Source organism: Anoplopoma fimbria, chromosome 19 (assembly GCF_027596085.1).
Source record: "Anoplopoma fimbria isolate UVic2021 breed Golden Eagle Sablefish chromosome 19, Afim_UVic_2022, whole genome shotgun sequence".
NCBI lineage: Eukaryota > Metazoa > Chordata > Actinopteri > Perciformes > Anoplopomatidae > Anoplopoma > Anoplopoma fimbria.
Genome location: NC_072467.1, coordinates 4,477,331 through 4,499,754, shown reverse-complemented (window position 1 = coordinate 4,499,754; position 22,424 = coordinate 4,477,331). Strand labels below are relative to the sequence as shown.

General features: G+C 38.6%; 4 protein-coding genes across 4 annotated transcripts; all 4 read right to left on the bottom strand.

Annotated features, from left to right (window-relative positions):
• Positions 1-1,493: 1,493 nt before the first annotated feature.
• On the bottom strand, positions 1,494-5,646 carry rabl2 (RAB, member of RAS oncogene family-like 2). Its single transcript, XM_054619812.1, has 8 exons — positions 5,119-5,646; positions 4,952-4,981; positions 4,230-4,309; positions 4,032-4,111; positions 3,417-3,528; positions 3,136-3,233; positions 2,808-2,891; positions 1,494-2,482 (listed from the first exon to the last, which is right to left on the bottom strand). The coding sequence occupies exons 1-8, from the start codon at positions 5,223-5,225 to the stop codon at positions 2,402-2,404; spliced, it is 672 nt and encodes a 223-aa protein (XP_054475787.1). The 5' UTR covers positions 5,226-5,646; the 3' UTR covers positions 1,494-2,401.
• Positions 5,647-7,129: 1,483 nt separating this feature from the next.
• Positions 7,130-9,885, bottom strand: odf3b (outer dense fiber of sperm tails 3B). Its single transcript, XM_054619811.1, has 7 exons — positions 9,789-9,885; positions 8,512-8,627; positions 8,218-8,421; positions 7,940-8,041; positions 7,721-7,842; positions 7,485-7,625; positions 7,130-7,379 (listed from the first exon to the last, which is right to left on the bottom strand). Exons 2-7 carry the CDS (start codon positions 8,621-8,623, stop codon positions 7,287-7,289), a joined length of 774 nt encoding a protein of 257 aa, XP_054475786.1. The 5' UTR covers positions 8,624-8,627; positions 9,789-9,885; the 3' UTR covers positions 7,130-7,286.
• A 1,222-nt stretch (positions 9,886-11,107) lies between these two features.
• Positions 11,108-14,589, bottom strand: zgc:77752 (uncharacterized protein LOC393862 homolog). The gene is made up of 12 exons (XM_054619783.1): positions 14,408-14,589; positions 14,233-14,313; positions 13,697-13,815; positions 13,287-13,424; positions 12,899-13,170; positions 12,503-12,796; positions 12,130-12,384; positions 11,927-12,043; positions 11,728-11,829; positions 11,538-11,618; positions 11,345-11,455; positions 11,108-11,230 (listed from the first exon to the last, which is right to left on the bottom strand). Exons 1-12 carry the CDS (start codon positions 14,587-14,589, stop codon positions 11,108-11,110), a joined length of 1,875 nt encoding a protein of 624 aa, XP_054475758.1.
• Positions 14,590-16,741: 2,152 nt separating this feature from the next.
• LOC129108141 (ADP-ribosylation factor 4-like) lies at positions 16,742-21,988 on the bottom strand. The gene is made up of 6 exons (XM_054619820.1): positions 21,816-21,988; positions 20,997-21,077; positions 20,749-20,858; positions 20,006-20,077; positions 18,230-18,355; positions 16,742-18,148 (listed from the first exon to the last, which is right to left on the bottom strand). Exons 1-6 carry the CDS (start codon positions 21,880-21,882, stop codon positions 18,062-18,064), a joined length of 543 nt encoding a protein of 180 aa, XP_054475795.1. The 5' UTR covers positions 21,883-21,988; the 3' UTR covers positions 16,742-18,061.
• Positions 21,989-22,424: the final 436 nt, after the last annotated feature.

Below are 22,424 nucleotides of genomic sequence, written 5' to 3'. Positions count from 1 at the left end.
TGTACTGAGTGGCGTCTTCAAAAAGTGGACTTCTCTGCCCAAAGGGAGAGACAGACAGACAGACAGACAGAGAGACGGATCACCGCAGGGTATTGAACGAAACCATTGTTACTTTTTTTATTGCAAGACCACCATAATTCACCTTGTTACTGTGTAGGTACAGCTTATGCAGTGTCACTGTTATGAACAACCATTCCAAGATGGCATTTGCGCTCCTTACCCTCCACTCTGTCTGGCAGCACTCCTTTTTCCTTTTTCAGACCTTCAGTTTCTGAGTTTTGGATATGCTATATGAGGTAATCCAGTGAGGAACAAACAACACAAAGGAAAAATGTGCCAAAAAATAACTTAACTTTTAACTGTATATTTGTGTTCGCTTTAGGACTATCTTAGTTACAGCATTCTTGAGCTGTTAGACTCAATAATATGGTGCCATCTCCTGGAAATCTTGAGAACTACAGACATTTGTTAGATCCTTCTGTATTTCCTACAGGGGGAAATACAGTCACTGTTTTTATTTTGTAAAGAAGCAGGCTATTGTTTATATATCAACATATGTGTGTGTGTGTATATAAATATATATATATATTTATATATATACACACATAAAAAATAACCTGTGTATATCTACCTGTGAGCTTTGCATTGACATTTCTATTTGCATTTTGAGACGAAGTATCACAATTGCTTGATTTTACTGTGATGATGGTTATGATCAGGCTTGGCTTACTGTTCCCATATAAATACAATCACAAACACTGAAGAGGTGGACGTGTACAGTCTGGTATCACACAGGCTGGCCTGGTTAGAAGAAACAAAGCTGTAGTGAATACATAGTTAGATGGTTGTGTTTACCACAAATACAGATGCAAAATGCAACGTGTAACAGATTTACACAACATTAGGTCAAACAAGTTCAGTGAAGGGTTATCTTTGTCTTATTTTCTAATCAACAAAGCACAATCTTAATAGTGTAGGGGGAGCAGTGTAACCTTTTTAAAAACCCACTGGGGTCCGGTCATCTACTGGAACCAGTGATTTATCATCAAAGGTTTTTTTTTTTTTCTTTTATTGTTGGTTTTCTCCTTGTTTGCACTGTGAAGTTTAGACTGGTGGAAGTATCACTGCAACGCCTCAGCCTTGTCTCACAGGTGAACTTCTCCTTCTCAGCATCCAATGACCAGGCAACTCCCAGCGACTTCTGGACGCTTATAGCGTTAGAGATCTCCCTCCATTTCAAAACGTGAAAACCCTCGTCCAAATAATGTTAACCAGAAGCTACCTAGTATTCCTCATGCAAACAGAGCAAGGGTGATAGTGAAGGTTGAGGCAAGATCTGAGATGTTGCCCATGATATCTCCACCACAGAGATATATGTTTGTTATATTATGTAATAAATTTATAATTAAAACATGAACTGCATCAAAGTCTTGTTCCTGGTAATTCAGTGTCACAGCAGTACAATTATGTTCCAGTGTGATTTATTTGGAGTATATGCCACACAAAACAGTCAGATATAATTCAATATAAATATAATTGAATTGTGTGTTTAATTGATCGTCACCTTCTGACAGAAAACTGGTTTAATGTTCTTCATGGCAACATTCCTGCTAATATGAATGAATATACACACAATCGCCTCAAATCATCATGTAGGACACGGATGGCGGAGCGTTTCAAAAGGCTGAAACCTTCACAAGTTCAATGCAGCTGATGTCTGCTCATGGATGACTTGCAGCTGTAACTTATAATATGCTGAAGTTGACTACTGACTGCTCTTGTGCCGACTGCTGCATCACAGCAAGTCGGAAAGAGACTCGTGATAATAATTTGGTTACATGGTACATTAACTTTTAATTTAAAGGGGGCTGAAAACAAGACTTTACATCATAAAATGAATGCAACAAAAGTAGCCAACAGATGCAGCTCCTCGCTGGCATTGCACACAACACTACGAACAAACATCGAGAACAGCAGCAAGTACAGTTCATAATTACACGTTCCCTTTGATCTGCTTGAGTTAGTTTTCACTGCTTCACATTCTTATTACAAAGTAAAACACATTCAGCCTCATTGTAGGATTTTCTAATATTATTATAATATATATTGTGAGACAAAGTATGAATGACAAGTCTAAAACAGCAGCTAAATAAACTTGGTAATCAACACAATTTCTCCACCAGGTTTATTTCCCTGCCAGAGTCATTGGACGGAAGGAGGGCGGTGACTTAAAACCTGACTCAAAGTCTGCCGACCTCCAGTGGTAGCTGCAAACCAATGGTATAAAAGCTGACCACCAACATTACATCAGGACAAACACTGTCCTGTAGAGCATCAACCCCATAGGAGGATAACTTATCCTTTAGACGACAAGAGGGTTTGGAGGACCTGTAAACATCTGTCAGACCACCTCGGGACTCTCTGCTTTCAATCCGTCCTCATCTGTTTCTGAATTATCTTCCTTCTTCTCCAGATCAAAGTTCTATAAGATAAGTCCAACAAATGATTTAAAAACAAACATGTTTCAGTCAAAAATACTTCCACAACACATTTCAGTAACAAATACAGATGAGTAACTAAGCACTTGCATTAAAAAAAAAAAAAAAAAAAAAAAGTAATTAGTAAAACGTAAATTATATTAGAGTTCATAAATAGGTTTTGAGAAAGCATCTGAGATTTTTTTATTAAACAAAACAACGATGGTAGATTATAAGCCGATTGGGATTCTTAGGGCAAAAAACTTTGAAAAGCTTTAAAGATGAGCATGTCAGTGATCCGACTGTGTTTAGGTATTCAGAGAGATGTACCTCTAATTCTTGCATCACTTCATCCATGAAGTCGCTGGGGTTTTGCTTGTAGTCCACTGCTCTCTTGATCATCTCTCTGAACATCTGTTAAGACAGTCACAGTCAGAACTATCAACATAAAGGGGCCGTTCAAGTGGTCTGGACAATTAATGAGATACTGAATTATAGGGTGAATATATTTGATTATTTGCTTTACAAAAGGAGCATAGTCAGTATTGTTGTAATCTCATACAGTCAACTGTAAAACGACTAATGAGTTTGAAATGCAAGAAGAAATTAACTCGAGGAATATTGACATTAACACGGCAGGAAAATGAGCAGTTCAAACCTTAACTACATTAGTCCCATCAGCCGCTGATACAAAGTAAAATGGGAGTCCTTGCTTCTTCCCAAAGTTAAAGCTTCTCTGTGTGACCTTCAAATCAGCTGCAATTACAAAAAACAAATGTGTTCACATCTAAAATTCTAGTGTAAATCTTGTTGGCCAGACAATTCTTCAAAAGGATAGAGCCACAAAAAATCATTTACTTATCCTGAAGTAACATTAATATGCAATACAATCGAGAGACAAACATTCATTGTTATGTGCAGTGTCAGAGCCAAACTCACCATCAATTTTGTTTGCAACCACACAACAGGGTATCTCCGGTCTGTACTCTCTCAGCTCCTGATACCAGCTGGCCAGATTTTTATATGTGATCTTCCTTTGAACATCAAACACCTAAGAGAAAGTAGAAAGGTTTACAAAGGAGTTAAGCTATATTTAGTGACAGTGTGGCACCTCCCCAGATAAACTGGCGCATTCCAGCAGTCATCTAACAAGTCCTTGGCAACTTCTCTGCGAGAGAATCACCATCTGCATCTTATAACCCCAAATGTTACTACTTTTTTTTTTTTTTTTAACCCTTCAAGGCCAAAGGAACAGGTTTAATATTCACTTGAAACGTGGAACTTAACAAGAAAGCATTGGGATTTTTCATGATTTCCTCTCCACAATGCACTAAGGAAATGATATTTAAGTGTAAATAAAACAATATTTGGTACTTTTTATAGAAATGTTTGTTTAAGTTATCAATCTAAAATAGTTTATTCCTTACTTCTCTGAATACTTTAAATAGTCACTTGTTGTTCTATCTCCCCACAAGGTCCTGATGGGGAGCCACAAAGGGGAAGGCTAGATGATTACTGAAACGCACCGTGCTTGAAACCAAGAGTTTTTTTTACCATGATGCATGCATGTGCTTTGTGGTAGTATGAGGGATGCATGCTCTGAAATCTCTCCTGACCAGCGGTGTCCCAGAAATCTGTGAATCAAAAACAAAAACAATCCCTGTTGAATTAATCTTTACTTAGGATTTCAACTGGGTACATTTATATCCTGTGGTCACAGAGAGCGGAACAAAAGCAATACATAATACATACCGACTGCTACAGTCTTGTTTCCCACAGTGGCTGTGTGTTTGTAGAGAGTCAACGCGTAGGTTGACAACTGCTGGGGACGACTGAAGAAAGAGTTAAGGATCTTAATCTCTCAGGACAAACGGCCTGCGTTGTTGGAAGAATGCCATCTTGACCTTAAACGGCAGCTTCATGTGCTCACAGTGGCTATATTAATAATCATGGTAGGACCATGTAGCTAATATACAGTACCAGTCAAAAGTTTGGACACACCTTCTCATTCAATGGTTTTTCTTTATTTTTTTCTACATTGTAGATTAATATTGAAGACATCCAAACTATGAAGGAACACATATGGAATTATGTGGTAAACAAACAAATGCTCAACAAACCAGAATATGTTTTATAGTTTATATTCTTCAAAGTAGTTGAATGAGAAGGTGTGTCCAAACTTTTGACTGGTACTGTATTTACTAATAGAGACTTTTGACTGGTACTGTATATAAAAAATAATGCAAGTCAAAAGTCTCTATTGGAGTTAAAGTAGTAAATACAGTACCAGTATGTGTTCCTTCATAGTTTGGATGTCTTCAATATTAATCTACAATGTAGAAAAAAATAAAAATAAAAATAAAGAAAAAACATTGAATGAGAAGGTGTGTCCAAACTTTTGACTGGTACTGTATGAGCTAGAAAATGATTCACACAGACACAGGTTTTTAATTTCTCAAGTTGCAAATGGATACTATTCGTCCAGGAGAAACCTCTCCATCAGCCTACGAGGAAGAGAAACAGAGAGAGATGTAAAATGTAACCAGGACAGGACAACACATGATCTAAAGAGAAAGGTTGCTATTAATACAAACACAAAACAGAGGAGGAGGAGCCTGAGTCCAATGCAGCTGATACTCACTTAGATTTACCAACTGCGCTGTCTCCCAGACAGATGATCTTCACCTGCTCGTCTGAGTCGTATTTCTTCTGGTCCAGTTCAGGGATGCTGCTGACGTCGCCAGCCATTTTCACCTTTCTCTCTTTCTCAACTTGTTCTTGCTTTGACTGGGATGCTTTTATAAGCCAGCACTTACCTAACAGACTGGATAAATCACGTTACTTTAAAGTACTCAGCTCCTACAAGAGGGCTAGTTAGCATCCGTCGGCTTCTGACAACGGAAGTGAGCGTAAGCTAGCTAAGGTTAGCATCTTGATGTCGCTGATTAGACTTTGTTAACAGGTGGTACTTATCCAAAATGTCGGAGTCTGTCTTGTGTACACTACGTTTGTCTTTCTCAGTGAGATGTTGTGAAGATAACCTACACTCATCAAGGAAATCCAGATATTAAAAGTGTGCATGTTTCATGATGCCGATGTCTGTTTTCGTTTCTATGCAACGGGGACGCCTGAAGGACCAGCTCGTCACGGACTGTGCTGCCCTCACAGCTGCCTGTCAAGAATGCCCTTCGACAAATTAGAATAAGCCTAACCATAAAAATAATGTAAATTGTCAAATTAGGATGTACCTCTAAATATTTAGAGTAAACCTGTTCTCTAACCTTGCAGGCAACTTTGCCTAAATTGTAAAAAAAAAAAAAGCAATTGTAGTGTATTTTATCATATAGATATACCTTGCTGTACTGAGGCCATGAAGTTGTTGCATGCTGTGTGATGTTGAGAGTCTAGGTACTCAGGAACTGCCCTAACAATGACCTCATGACCTACATAAGACAACCTTGTTTATAGTGATGTTTACACAGATGGAAGATTCTAGGTTCTAAGGAACGTATTTCAAAAAGTGTATGTTTCAAGGTGTCTGAATGATGTATGTACTGCTCAACATGTTTTATGCCTTTGTGCACATTGAGGGGATGCACAACACAGATATAAGTTCAGACTGAAGGCTGAGAGCCTCAGTCCATGCTGAATCTCTGTATGGGCTCCATTCTGCGCAGAATTACTTCAGATGCATTGATTCAATAATGAAATTGTTGAAACTGCATCAACAGACCTGGACATCTTCCTTCATCCTTTGATATCAAATTATATACTACACAATCAAATACTGCATTCAGATTAAAAAAGAAACATTGCTTCTATCTGTTAACACCAGAGAGGTCAATTGAGCAAATGCCCCTTCTTCTAAAGTCATATATTTAAGGACATAATGTCCAAAGTTGGTTTTTTTTCTTTAAAATATTTGCAAAATATTAAATGTCTGTTTGTAAATTGGTGCCAAGCATTTGACATGATGTTACAATTTCATTGTTAGGTAAACAAAAATGGACGCAGTGAATTTAATAAGGATTGTGTTGACATTAATTACAAGAATAAAGACTTTAATGTCTATGTAAAACATGTTTTATCAAATTGAGTGTGTAGACTTGGACACAGTGCACCAAAAGTTTCACTTGGATTTGAAGTAATACATCACTGTATCATCCTTGATATTATTACATAAAATGTCTTCATAAGATAGTTTCATAACTGCTTCTACGTTGATGTTTTATTTTCCAGCTCAACAGACGTCTGTCTTGTCAAACGCAGGTTTATCTTTTAGCATTAATACTTGCTTCATTTTATTTAGGCCAGTACCAGAGCCATGCTATTGTGTGCAGGCTGGCTCTCTTACATGGCTTCCTGGGACAACTAAACAGAATGGAGCCATCTTTATGTTAATTATACTTGTGCTTTTGCTGCCTTGTCCAATTATAATTGAAACTCCAGTAATTTATTACAGTTACTGACTGAAAATGTGAATGAACCAAACAAAATAATCATCAGTTTTCTAAAACAACAAGAAATGGATATCTTGAAAAAAACACGGTCTAAAATACATTCTTAAAATATAGATACAATTATATTAATACAAATTTAAAATGTTCCACTCATGACTTTTTGATTCAGTATAATTTACTTCAAATATTGATAGTGTTCATAACCCTGAAAAAGTGATAATTACTAATAGAATAGGGCAACCATGGCAATACAATCTGATCTCAATAAGCCTTTACTGTTTGCTTTTTTTGCTTTATTGTGCTTTTTGTGCTTTATGCTGTGGGAATTTTCAAGAATTCCTACTTGACATTATTCAGGGTCATTTATGATTAAGGGTGAGAGGAATTCCGAGTGACGCAGTCCAAAAGAGAAGCTTGGAGCTTTGGCTCTTGTGAAGGTTACCTAGGCAGAGAATAATGTCAGTGAAGGAACAAAATAGAAACATATTTGGGGTCTTTGTAATGATCAAAATAAATGTTTTATTTAATTATTAATTAAGAATCTTACCTGCTCAGGACAATGTGCACCTGGTCCTGGTTTCTTTGTGGTTTCACCAGGTGGGAAGTTGCGTCCTGTCATGCTAAACTGGGGAGGTTTTTGTGTGTAAATGCGAGGGTCAACAACATTGTAGGCAGCAGGGCCAGGAGTCTAGAGAGGAAACAAATGTATTGAGGACAAGTCAATCACAAGGTTTCTAGATGTATTTTTTCTTTTTCTTTTAAGGGTTGATGACATTCCATCACCTTCTTCAGGTCCTCATGGAAGCTTCCATTATTGCTGCGGCCACAGAACGAGAATGTGGGAGCTGAAGATGTCACCACAGTGTTGTGCCCCAGCACTGAGGGCAGAGAGTAGGAGGCTGGACCTGCAGTATGAGCGACAAGCAAAGTTTAAATTGTATGGGCCGTGGAACTTTGTAACCCACAGCTCGAATAAAGTTGACACCAAATACAACATCTTACCTGGTGTTTGGAAATTGCTGACGTCTTTGCACCTCTCAGACAGAGAATAAGCAGGTGCAGAGCGGAAGAGCAACTTTTCTGAATTCTCTGGGGAGTATTTACCTGAAACACCCCAAAAAGTTATTAAAAAACAGGCAAACTAAAATGACAAAGGTGTGCGTCATGATAAAAGAGGCATTCTGTCAACTTTCAGTGAATAGTCTAAGAGTTTAACTCAGCAGAATATTTTCATTTTCCCTTTTACAAAATCTGACGTAATTGTAAGGGGCTCTGCTGACCTGGTCCAGGGACCCGGAAAATTTGTGGCTCCTTTGGACGGCTGTGGAGTGAAAATGCCGGAGTGCCGTCTCGGCCCACTCTGGTGACGTTGGAGGGGATGAGGTAGGTTGGTCCAGGGCTCTCGGTATCAGACTTGTGGTCATGACGTTTCCCAAAGCTGAACATCGGTGCTTTGTATTTCGTAGGATCATGTTTAGAAATACCTTTATTCAGGAAAAAAGACAATTAATATCAGTTATAAAGAGAATAATCGTGTTGGTGGTGAAAAGGCTTAATGGGGATTTATGCCATACCTGTGAGTCCAGGGAGTGCATACTTAGGTCCTGGACTACCATAGAGGGCAGCAATTGGCCCTCTTGGCTTGTGGGGCCTCCAGGTCCCAACCCAAGCTTCAGCCTTTGACATTACCCTGAGAGAAAGATTGGATTGTGACCAACAGCATGTTGACGGATTGGCTTTTAAGTATTGAAGAAAAAAACTTGATGTTTCCCTTACTCTGGGTGTCTCGATAAATATATTGTTTAAATTGGAAATGTAGCTCTCCTTAGAATCGTTAAAAGGTCTGTCTGGTGTTTGGGGTTCTTTAGAGTCCACTCTTAACTTGTTAAATATTCATTTAGATTATGTACCGTAAATACATGGGACTCTTTGCAGCACGCTCTTAAAGAGCAGGTATTATGGCAAAGATTTTAAAGTATGCTATTAAAGCCTGGAGGTCCTGATGGAAGTGCAACATTTAAACATTGTCCACCATTCTGAGCTGCTCTTCTGTGTGATGTCACCAGGGACAGCAGCATTGCCAGCCAATCACAGCAGTTCTTTTTGAAGAACAATAATAAACAGCAGCCTGTGTTCATTTGAGTTTGATGTGGAGAACTAGAAAGTTTGGTAAAACGGCACAGACTTTGGCAGGAAAAAAAAAAGGCCCATGTGCTCAATAGATATACAGTACTCAAACCAATTTGTCACAAAATGAGACAACACTCAGAACCTTGTTCATAAGATAACAAAAAGTCTGGTTTGTCTAAACTGTGATGTTGATGATTTGTAATTCATTGTCCAACAGATATTTGTTTAGTTTTAGATGATTTTATTACTTTTACCATGAAAATGTATAGTTAGCTGAAAAAAAACATAAAATCATTAAGTGAAAAACATAAGCACATCTAAGGTATATATTAAATGTAGTACCAATAATGTCTCTCTCTCTCTCTCTCTATGTTTCTGTGGTTGATTATTTCCTACACTTGTCACAGGCAATTAGCTAACTAAATCATGAATTATTCTACTAGCGTTAGTTGCAATTTCTGAAACTTATACTAAACCTAACATTACACAGCACTGAGAATTACTGCAATAGGTGCTGTTACTTTTTAGGGAAAGTTCATGGAATAGAGGCCTAGTGTATATTAGTTATTTGTGGGTAAAGATTAACCAATGTTACACCGAAACCAGTGAGCACATAATACACCAAGAGGTCTACCAAGTACATAAAAACTCAAGAAATGAACTGACTTGCTTTCAGTTTAGTTCAGTTACTGACTTAAAATGAATAGTTTAAATATTTTACCTTATTTATCCTGATCCTGCTGTGAGTTTCTCTCTACTTCAGGTAAAATGGGTATTATGGTCAGAGCCCTGGATCTCGGCAGGAGCACTGAACCCAAACACAGATTGTTTAGTGCTTGTCAACTTCACTATGACAACGTTGCCATGGAGACAACTTTCTGACAGGCATGTTTAATATGTGTTGTGTTTGCATGTGAGTGTGAGCAATTCCCAAAATGTTTTTTTTACTGAAAACACAGCATTCTGCAGATGGTGTAAATGATTTATTAGACATGAAAGTCCCAGAATCACACTGTGGATATACTGTTTGGATTTGAACTGCTAGTTCAAGGCTACAGTAGCATACATACTATTTAAAGTAAACATCAAACAATTTGTATTAGCCTACAGTTAACATTGCATCAGTGTCCTTTTTGAATTCTAATGTGGGGGCTTTAGCAAAATATGCAGGACTTGACCATGTCATAAATTAATTAGGATTAGGGTCCCATCCTCTCGTAGGTGCACCCACTTGTCTTGAAAAAAGAAAAATAAACAGAAACAACTAATGCCTATTTAATTGTGTGGTGTAGAATACAATCAATCTTCTTTGTACAAATTGATCAGTATCTGCAATGAATGCTCGAAAAGGATAGGGATGTAAACTCAAAAACCTATATAACATATTGTCCTTTTTTTTGTTATTGGCATAGTTTTGCACATGTATTGTGCTAAGCAGGTGGTAGTGTGTAAAGTATGAGCAAAAACAACACAAACAAAACATTTATGTGCCAGAGAAAGCTGTTTAACTCTTTTTAGGCTGGAACAGGAGCAGGGGAGATCATAGTTCTTATTACTTGGTTGGCAAGTTATTTGATACATCTAAATAAAAAATGTAAAGAGGGGTGTTGATTCCACATCCATTGTGTACTTTTTTTGTAGATATGCTGTAAAGGGGAAGATATAATAGAATGTTATCAGTAAGATTTGGGAATTGGGGACACCAGTAGCCAAATCTTGCCATGACCTCCAAAAAGACAAGTGGCTTTCCTAATTTGCCTTCTTAACAGCAGACAATTTAACTGGTCATAGTAGGAAAAGCACAGAAGCCCAGAGGTGTTACTAATAACATTAACCATGGCTCTGTTCTCCTCAAGTGTCACAGGAAGCCATGACAATATGACAGTGAGCATGCACAATACCAGGACCCTGAATCTGAAGAAGCTATGAATGTAAAAAGGGCCTACTGCACCTTGATTTTGCCAACAATCAGGTGGCCAAAAGGAAATAACTTTTAAAATAAAACTGCTCTGTTCATTTTTGTTTTCAGATATGGACTCTTCAGAGTGTAGCATTGGTGCTGCAGGCCCTCCTGAGGTATGTGTTGTAGTGGAAGGTGTCTCTCAAACTCGCCTTCAGGACCTTTATCAAAGTTGCAAGGCTTCCCATTTCCTCCTGGGGGTGCTGTTGATTTAAAAAAAAGGCTAATTATTAAACTCAACAATACACCCTCATATAAAAGGGTTTGTAATTGAACTGAACACACGTTTACATACTTTAATTCCACATTTGTCTTACCCTTGTAAGTGCTCGCACCAGTCGTTGCAGCACTGCATCCTCTCTGTGTGGACACAAGCTGGTCACCGTGCTCACACAGCTCAGTAGACAATAGATGGTGTGTCTCTGTGGCTGTAATAATGTTATATTGAAAATAAACCTTTTTTATTCTTTGCAAAAGAGCTGAAGAGCCAAATGATTATTCATTATTTACCTTCTTGAGCACACTGAGAGACTTCCTGTTGTTTGCTCCACAACTCAAACTGTTTACATCCTCTGCACTCAGAACAGGCTCCTGGATGAGTTGGAAGAAACCAAGATAGGACTGAGAAAAAGATGTTTACCAGAGCATGGGAAGTGAAAAGTGAAATTCAAAACTTCAAGGTGTGTTTTTTGCCACTGACCCTCAACTTGTCCAGCCAGGTCCACAACAGACAACTGAGAACCTGAGGATCTGACTCGGTGACCAGCAGAGCCCAGCCACAGTCACTGCTGTTCAGTTCCTCCTGTTTAGAAGGTGAGTGATAGTATCAAGTCGGTGGCTTTAGAGCTCAAAATAAAAGTGTCATGTTTTAAGACCAGGATTTCACCAGCATTTTTCACCTGCAGCAGAGCCGACCTTTGCAGTATGTTTGCTTCTGGAAGACCATGGTCAGCCATTGCCTTAGCAACAGCACGGGCGACTGAGGTTGGGCCGGGATAATGTGGATTTCTGCACAACTTTATATGACATTTAGAAAAAATAATTTAAAACATTCATATCAAAGCTTTATTTGTTGGCTACATTTTCTGTTATTAAGAATTACCTCAGTGTTAGAGCTGTATTTGGGAAGTGCCTTTTTGGCGTTGCACCTTGATCTCTGAGCACAGTTGTTGTTTGTTGTCATGCTAGATTTTGGGATGTTGAGTCCATAAGATGCCCCTTTGGTGGTCTGGTGGCCGGGTGAAAGTGTGGCAAGCATCGGACTACCAGGTCTCAGATCAGGTCGTATCCAATTCTGTACACACCACTGTCTCTCATTTCCAAGTGCTGGGGTACAGTGTGGACTCAACTTCAAATCCTTCAGGACAAAATGCAACAAAGTGAGAAAAGCCTCAATGACCAGTTTGAGTTTACAGAAGACATTCAGAAATATATTGTAATTGTAGACAAATAATGTGAAATTGGACCTCCATTACTGTGATCTTGCTGAGGTCAGAGTCGCTGTAGCTGCGTTTGTCCAACAGCACCTCTCTCTTCCTCTCCAAGAATCCCAGTGGCTCGTCCCAGGAGCACACCGACCCTGAGCTCACCTTCGCCCCCTTCTGACCCTCCCTCAGTAAGGGCAAGTACTGTTTGGACACCAAGGTCTCTCTCACAGTCCTGTTCAAGGTCCTCAGTACAGACCTCTTTTCCAGCTCAGCCTGGATCTCTGGAGGAGCAGGGTGACCCAGGGCTAAGCAGGAGAGATGCAAACACAGGAGGTACACCACCTAATGGGAGGACAGAAATGAGGAGGAGGTTAGCTGTTCTCCAGAGCAGCCAGGTATGATCATGATCCAAGGATTAATGTTATATAATGATCAGGTCTGGACCTTGGGTGTATATCTGAGGGTGCGCGCCTCCTGGCCATGCAGCAATATTGTCTGTCGGTTTAGGTAGTGCTGCAGGGTGAAAGGGACTCCGTGCCGCATGTTGAGGTCTGGGTATTGGACCAGCTGTGTGCCAAGCAGGCGTGCAAAGTCAAACACCTGGCTGAGCTGCGCCCGGGTTTGGATCGAGTGTGGCCTTTTAATCCGTACGTAATGGACGGCCTCACTCGGGCTGATGCGCAGGGTGTAAATCAGGTAACAGGCTATCAGGACACCTGTTGAACAACAAGAATTCACGAGTGAACACACTGAATATACATGAGTGCATTACATGTGCACAAGCTGACACACACAGTGTTTATTTAAACAGTAGACACAGTATTATTCCTACCTGTTCTGCCCAGGCCTGCATGGCAGTGCACAGCCACCCTTCCTTCCCTCACTGCAAAGGCCAAAACTTTCACCCCATCAATCATACCGACGAGGGAGGACACACCGAAATCTGGCATCCCGAAGTTATAAAAGTAAACTGCAAATATACAGATATGTGCATACATGAAAGCATTTAGGATCATAATGGACATTCATGAAGATAACTGTGTTTGTAGGCTATTTAATAATGTAGAATCACAGAGCACACTATATAATGCAAATTAGAAGTTAGTTGTCGCTCTTATGGTACAAACCACAGCTGTCTCTCATAATATTTGTTCACGGTTAACTGTTTATGCTTATTTATATTTCCCAGGTTGTGAGTGGTACAGTCTTCCATATGGTTTATTTACTGTATCAAGATCTCACTGTCATTGTCCATGAAGATCTGTGGAGAGTATGTGAAACCACTTCCAGGGTCTAGGGGAGGTCCACAGTGAGCATGCTCTCCATGGAATTGCATGTTGATGATTGATCTGATGTTCAATCTGGGAAAAATATGAATAAATAAATTATATAAATTATGAAGACAATGGTTGACACTAGTGCCGTGTTTGTGTATCAAAATAAATATTTCTTGTTATAATAAATTACTTATATGTCCACAATTGCATTTTAATGATTGGTATAATTAAAAAGCAATGCTGGATGTCTTATCCACATTTTACCCAATCAAAGTAACAGTAGTTTCTTTTTTTGTGGGGGGATATTTCTCATCTAGATCCATTTCCCCACTTTGTCTTCAACTTATTAACTGTATATGCACAAGGGGTTGTACAATGATAATGTTCAAACCTTTTAAGTAGGCTCATACTTCCTTAAACTACTAACGTATCATGCATATCCACACACTGCAGAGGCACACAGGAGAACAACACAAACATCGCAGGAATAATAGTAATTACCTTTGAAATTGTTCTATGATGTTGTACTTTTCCATTAGATGATTGGATGGTCGTGCCATGGCAATAATGTCATCTGTCACCCTGCAATAGGACAAAGTTCATAATAAGTAAATTGCCTCTAACTGTTTTTGATACGGCACATAACACTGCATCATCTACGAGACTGCAGTCTCACCAGGAGGAGAAAAGGCCTAGAATGGCCTGCTGATTTAATTTCCAACACTCTGGTCCTTCATAGCGGCAGTCTACTCCTCCACAGGCCAGCAGACAGAGGAGCTTGGGTGGGATAGCCTTCACTAGGTTCTCCCTGGCCTGGGAGTAGGAAGGCTGTGGTACTGGTATCAAGGCCGGCATCATCCTGCACCGAGGGAAAACCCCAAGATCAGGCTGAGCTATCACACGGTAGATTACATTACATTACATTACAGTCATTTAGCAGACGCTTTTTATCCAAAGCGACTTACAATCAGTAGTATATTACATATCATTCACCCATTCACACACTGATGACAGGCTACCATGCAAGGTGCCACCATCAGACTCTAACTAACATTCATGCAACATCCAGTCCACACCGATGGCAAGCCTTCGGGAGCAACTTGGGGTTAAGTGTCTTGCCCAAGGACACATCGACTGCCGAAGCCGGGTATCGAACCACCGACCTTGCTCTCCACTACGCCACAGCCACCCCTCTAGATGTGAAGGAGTACGGCGAACATGGGCCAACATCATGCTACCTTCTTACCACACTGTATGTGAGCTTTTGACAAAGAACAGCTTGTTAAACTGACATTTTTGTAGTTGTGTGCTGAAAATAAGCATAGTGTGAAAGGTCTCAATACTAAAGTTGACATACCAACAAAATAAAATAAGCCATAGGGTTTGAAATTATATGAAAAATAGGAACATATTCAGAATACAATGATGATATAATATTCCATACAATACAATGCAATCAATACACTTTGAAACTTACCCTTCTGATTACGTTGGACAGGTAAGTAGGTAATCCCATTTAATGTATTGCCAGGGTTTAAGAGTGCAGGAAACTGAAGGAAGTGTTGCTGAAATCTGCAAAACACACACATGTGCTCCTCTATGCTGGACCCCCTGCTGCTAACAGATATACAAACACTGCGCTGACCCAGCTCCACTAAGCCTGATTAGCTGTCATAAATACATTATGACAGACATTCACACATTACAGCAAGCCAATTATATAATGCTTATTCCTCCACCTATAAACACTGTATGAGGGTTCTAATTACCAGGCACCAGCTAAAGCTTCAGACATGATTTTACTTAGATTGTGATGAATAGAAAATAAGAATAATTGGTCTCTCTTCTGTTAACAAGCACCCATAGGGATTGTGTTTACTTTGAAAGAACAATTTAATGTTGTTCATGTACTATCCAAACACACAAGCTCTCTCTCTACCTTCACCACTAATTAACTATCTAAACCGATGTGAACGTATTGTGGATGAATGGAAGGAAGATCCAAAAAGAAAGAAGTTGTTGAAAACCTATTTAAAAACCTGACTTCCTAAATAAAATAAATGTATTTCAATAAAATGTCTTCATTTGAAGGACCAAGCATGAAATAAGGAAAGGCCTCTCTCATATGGTTTGTTATTGTAGTGTCCCTTTGTATTATTCAAACTTTATTCAAGCTCTGTGTAAATGTTTCTGATTATCTGCATACATGTATGGGCCTGGTTCCTAATTTTGAAAATGAATGATTTGTTTTTAACAACTCCCCTCTGAGTTTCCACGACCCTGACATGACTAAAAATAGTATAAAATTATAATAAAAAGCATTGTTTATACAGGATTCCGTTCACTATCCACTTTCACTTTAATTTCCATGCAAACTGCCACAAAAACCAACAGACTGATTTAGTAAACAACCATTTACTGACCTTAACATGTTGTGAAAACACACAAAAACATAAAGATTAACATGCTGGCATGTTCTCTCTGCATTTCTCTCCCAGGTGTCATCCAGCATCATCAAAGATCAGCTGCAGGTCAGGTACGGTAGGCTCAACGCCTTGGTAAAGCATCGCATTGAAGGGCATTTTTGCTTATAACTCTCCACTAGTTAGCTCCCATCTATAAGACAGCCACATGACAATTTATTTCCACCCATGACTTCTTAGGCAAAATAAGCTTGCTTGCCTGGGGCTATTTATAACAGGAAAAAGTAGATTTTTTAGGAGGTGTAGGGGTTTTAAAGTGAGTAATATTTAACCAAAGACAGGTGGGAACAATATCTGTCACAAACCTAAACCGCTTTTACACTTCCTCTTATCAGGCACAGTTCCTGATAGAAGATGCCAGTTGAGTTATTTTTAAGTCTATAGTATTATGAAACAAAATTTGAAATTGAAGTATGCATGATTTAATTTGACCTTCTAATCAAGTAATTAAAATGTTTTCATAGTACATTTAGAGTTTTGAATAAAATGAAGTACCTGTCCTCAATGATAAGAGTCAAAAACACAAATTTGTTTTAACATAGTGTTTATTCAGAGCTTTTTTTTGGAAAATATCTTTCGGGAATAATTTTAAGAGTGGCAGCTCCAGCGTCTGCAAGCATAAGTTGGAATGTATACACAAAAATAAACAAATGGGGCAGGTATGCTTTTGTTTATAGTATTTGCCTTCAGACACAAGTACAACAAACTCAAACAAGAAAAAACATGCTACTTTACTGTGTCACACTGACATTAGCCATATGTCAACACTAAAAAGGCGCTTCCTTCCTCCTTTTAGGGTAAAAAAGATTTTCTGGTAGTGTCAACAGAGATGAAATTTCTAATTAAATCCTGTTTTCATGCATGTCGCTATAAAAAAAAAAAAAAAATGTTAGGAGGACATAAATAGTATGAAATCCTGGTTGGTAGTGTAGTTTAGTTTTAAAGAAGCAATGTACACTCACACTGGCATGGGTCTGCTGAACCTCACTATGCACCGCAGAACAAAACGAAGTGTCTTATTGCGATATTTTGTCTTTCAAAAACAAATAAGTCACTTAAGCACTTAATGAGCGAGCATAGCCTCAGAATGAGATAAGGAAAGGATTAGTCAGATTTGTGTTAAGAGGGACCAGAAGGCACAATATTCACTTTGGATCTGTTTACTGGGAGGCCATGTGGTTCCACACAACTAACTATCTGGGGAAATGAGGCAGTCCTCATCCATCTCATTCTATGGGCTGCCCTTAACAGAAATGAGTTGGCATGACACAAAGCAGTGAAGAGCAACGGTCAGTTCTGTGAGGGAGTCAAATATCCCAGAGGGGTTGTAAAGATGAACAGCCTGAGCGAGCCTACCAGTTGTCCTTCACCAAAGCTCTAGAGTGACATTATCATATCCCCTAGGTTCGGCTCAATAATGGCTATAAGAAAGTCAAACAATTACACAAGTGGTCAATTACTGCAAATTCTGCCTAGACATGAGCAGAGGTGTCAAGTGGAAAAACAACTTCCATCCCTCCGTTTATTGTTTCTATGAAATTTCCCAAAAAGGCCATTTGCTCATCATGCAACTGAATGTGTAATTACAAATTGTTGCCATGTAAGAGTTTGGGAACAGAAGGTGAAAAACAGACTATATCAAGAGATAATATGGTAATATTACTGATAATAAAAGAAAGAATGTGATATTAAAATTTCCCAAAGATGATTATATATCGTCCACCAGCCTTGTCCTTTTTGTGAACATTGGTGCTGGAAGACCAAATGTTTCTAGATTGAATGTCTGTGCCTCCTCTCCTGTCCTGTGGTTTTCAGCCGCTTTCTCTCTCCGTTCAGCTGATCCTTCTTTATTTCTTGGACAACTCAGTGGAGAGCCATTCAAGTCCTTCATACAGCCCAGTTCCCTGGGTGGCGCAGGTTGACTGAACGTACCACTGTGGGGTCAGAGATTACAAGGCGTGAATTAGATACGAGAAAGATGTGATGCAACTCTACGCATTAATCTTACTACTTACGGGTTTGTTTTTGATGTGGTTGAGGTCAAGTTCGTCTGTGAGCTCGCTGACTGATAAGGCATTGGGAAGGTCTTGTTTGTTAGCAAACACCAGCAAAACAGCGTCTTTCAACTCGTCCTCTGACAACTAGAGGGGCAGAAAACAGATTTGCACATCAGCTCAAGATTTCAAAAACATATTAAAAAGTGAGATAATATTATAGCTTTGTCCTGAGTACTTTAGGGAGTCTAAAATCATGAGAATTTCTCAAGATAGTGTGTATAGATCCAGTACTGTATACCATTGTAGTCAGCAGTACATGCTTCAAAAGTGCAAATGATGGACTAAAAAGCACCGCCAAAGGATTAGTTATGGTTCATATCCCTCAGAAATAATGCAAAAAAAAGGGCAGTTTTTGGGTGGTTTGTTGGTAGGGGGTCTACCTAAGCTGCACGTGAATAGCCTTTTTTGCTTAGGAAGGTTCATAACTGAGTGGAACGACCCGGATGTCTCTAAGCGGCATCCCTGATAAGAGCTGGTCGGATTCTCGAAATGCTAACCACGGTGCTTCAAGGCTTCCTTTCTTATCTCCTTAAGCATAGGATTCCCCGGATCATCTTTTACAAAAGTAAAGGAGATGGTAGCGTCCCACAATTTCTTGGAGCAGTGACATTTAAAACAACGCATGATCAACACCGACGACAAGGGATCATCATTCATACTAATTGGGATTCATTTCAATAAATATGAGTGGACAGGAGGGTGAGTACCGAGTTACTGAATGTAGTAGCCATTTTGTGAATGGTGCTAGCGCATATATATATATATATATATATATATATATATATTATTTGTTTTGTTATTTCTTTTTTTAAACAGCTGGAGGTTTAAGAAGCAGTGTATTAAGAGTTATGATAAAAACTAAACAGTTCTCTTTACTTACTTACTCACATTTTATTTAAAATACAATACTCTACTCTGATGGTCATACCCTACTGGCCTACAGCACTTAAACGTTAAAATAAAAAATGCATGCAATATAATGGTAGTGTAAAAATGAAAAATGCAATACACCGTCATAAAAAAATTGGACCCAGGTGAAGCGACTTTTCATTTAGTGTTTACTTAATTCTTAGCTCTGAAATTATCGGTTACTCATCAATAAGTTGATCACACCTAATGTAATAAACAGTTTATATCAGTAACACTGAGGAAGCACAAAGCAAATATAATATGAGGATTGACGCTTTTGGGCACCTCTACCGTTAATGTACTCAAAAGAAGTTAACATGGTAATCCAATGATCTATCCATGCAACACACACATAAACAGATCCTGCAAATTTCCGTTTCCCAAAGGTATAATCAAATACAGGTTTTAGTTTGACGAAAAATATCTTTGTCAACAACCTTTTTGAACCATGTCTAAGACAAGATGATGAAAGGAGAGCACCAGGGGCATTATATTATGTCAATATCCTTGGGAACACCTTGGTAGCCAAATGGTGATTGCGCAATCACCACGTAAGCGCAAAGTCTCCCATCAATTCAACCTGTGGTTTTATTTTTATTTTTATTTATTTTTATTTTATTTTATTTTTTTTTTAAATCAGACAATAACAAAATAAAATCTTTCGTGAAATAATTTTAACCTAGAAGAGTCAAACATTTGACACAGGAGTAAGACTGAATTAAAAAATAGCTGACAAAATTAAGGGAATAGATGTTCTTTTGTCTAAAGATAAAGACCAAGACTTGATCTAAAATAGCTGCTGAGCTGAACATAGTTACAACTTACCATCTTCTTAAGCTCTTCTGAAGATTCTTTCACTCTTTCTCTGTCATTGCTGTCCACCACAAAGATCAGGCCCTAGATGAAACAACATCATTGTTAGTTTCCCTTTTGTTGAGTTTAGATGATGACATGTAGCCAATTATTGAATATGACTGGTTGGGAGAGAAGAAGTATTTCTCATGAAATTTGGAGATGCAATGTTACCAATCTTTCATAAACAATTACATAGCTTGGCTGATGCAGAACTGATCTGGGTAAAAAAAACAGGTACAGGAAGAAGCGCAACAATTGTATTCCTTCGGTCAATTAAATAGAATATTTTTTAAATAAGTAAAGCAACATGAAAGAATATACGCATGAAGTCTGAAATGTGATCATTACACTTATCACCTTTTTCCAACATTACAGATGTAGCCAGAGGAAAACAAACTTTCAAAAGAAAACCCTTAGTCACAAACATGTGCTACAAAATACTTAAAATAATGTTAGGTGGAATCTGTGGCCGATTTGGCACCATTCCACTCCACTCCACTCCACTCCTTAACTTAGTGAAGCTTCATCATTATACTTTGACATGAGTACTTGTTGATTATAGAATTGACCTGAAACAGCTTCACTTAGTGATCTGACTAAAAGTATTCGATAGTTGCATACTACTAGTGCTCCTCCCTGACACTGCATTTTATTATTTCAAACATGGGCTTGGCTTTGCATTATGAAACCATAGAGGGCAGTCACGTTCATACCTGTGTGTTCTGGAAGTAGTGTCTCCAGAGAGGTCTGATCTTGTCCTGGCCACCTACATCCCACACAGTGAAGCTGATAGTTTTATATTCTACCGTCTCCACATTGAAGCCTTTACATGGGAAAGAGAAGCGACAGATCCTTTTAGCATTGCATAGAAAGTTCAACGAGTCAAACATGTTGAGGTACACATTAAAAGGATCAAACGGACGATAAGTGAACTTAAAATAACGGTTAGTGTGTCTCTTACCAATGGTTGGGATGGTGGTCACAATTTCACCAAGTTTCAATTTGTACAAAATAGTTGTTTTCCCGGCAGCATCCAGTCCAACTGCAGAAGAAAGGTGTGATTAAATCACCATTTATATCAGGAGAGGAGAACAGGCCTTTTTTCTACAAGTCTAATGTTCAGAAATCAGATGACGTCACCATGTGACTGCACTATTAGTATAGCAATGACAGGTACTGAGGATTAACCCACAATGACCCCTGACCCATCCCACGTCAGGAGGAGTCAGTCAGCGTTAACGTCACCCACTAGTAGAGGCTTTTAGTAGAGAACTAAAAACGCCATAGGTTAACTAATGTAAGATATATATATATATATATATATATATATATATATATATATATATATATATATATATGACATATGTTTTAAAAAGATCAATCAATAAACAACTTGTATATCCCAACTAGATATAACGTTAAGTTAGGAAGTGGTGAATGACTTTCTTTTATTAAAAGCTGTTAATTGCAAACAACATTTTGACATCATTACATTTCAGAGTTGACTCCAAACTTCTGTAGAAACAGCCGACACAGAGCTAACGTCATGAGCCACCTCATCGTCTGATGGGACAGCTCACGTCATGTACATCATATACATTTCACAACTGTAGCTATTCATATGGTTTCTTAGTTTTCCTTTTTTATTCCGCTTCTGCCCCAATGTTGTACTCTGAAAGTTTGATAACAGTACTAACACTGCGAGCGCATCAAGAACTAGCTAGCTCTCGTTAGCTCACGTAAAAGCTACAAAAAAACAACAACACAGACTTTCACTCACCCATTAAAATCCTCATTTGTTTTTTGCCAAAGATCCTATCAAAGAGCGACGAGATGGTGAGCCCCATGGCTGCTCGGTGATGTCTTATGCTGTGAGAAAGAAGCGCTGGTATTAGCCGCAGCTACACCGACGTGTTCCAGTTTACACTGATCCGGTTACAGGACGCTGAAGTGCCACGTCCGGGCCAACGTGGAATCTATGACGTCATCAGTTTGAATCAACTTTATCAACACACGTCAATGTTTTGTAAACAGAAGCTTTTTCAGTGCGTTGTGTGGCGTTTTTAATACACATTCAAGCTTGTTTTTATACTGTATATAATCATTCATTTGTAGTCCGTTTTCAACACAGTGGAAATTACTTCAATGTTCTTTTAATGCTAAAAAAAAAGTTGTTTTGGTCACGCAGTAAAATGCCACTAGATGTCTCTGTAATACAGACTTTTTTTTTTTTTTTTTTTTTTTTTTTTTTTTTTTTAACATAGTATTACATTACATTACATTACATTACAGTCATTTAGCAGACGCTTTTATCCAAAGCGACTTACAGGAAGTGTATTCAACATAGGTATTCAAGAGAACTACTAGTCACCAGAAGTCATAAGTGCAT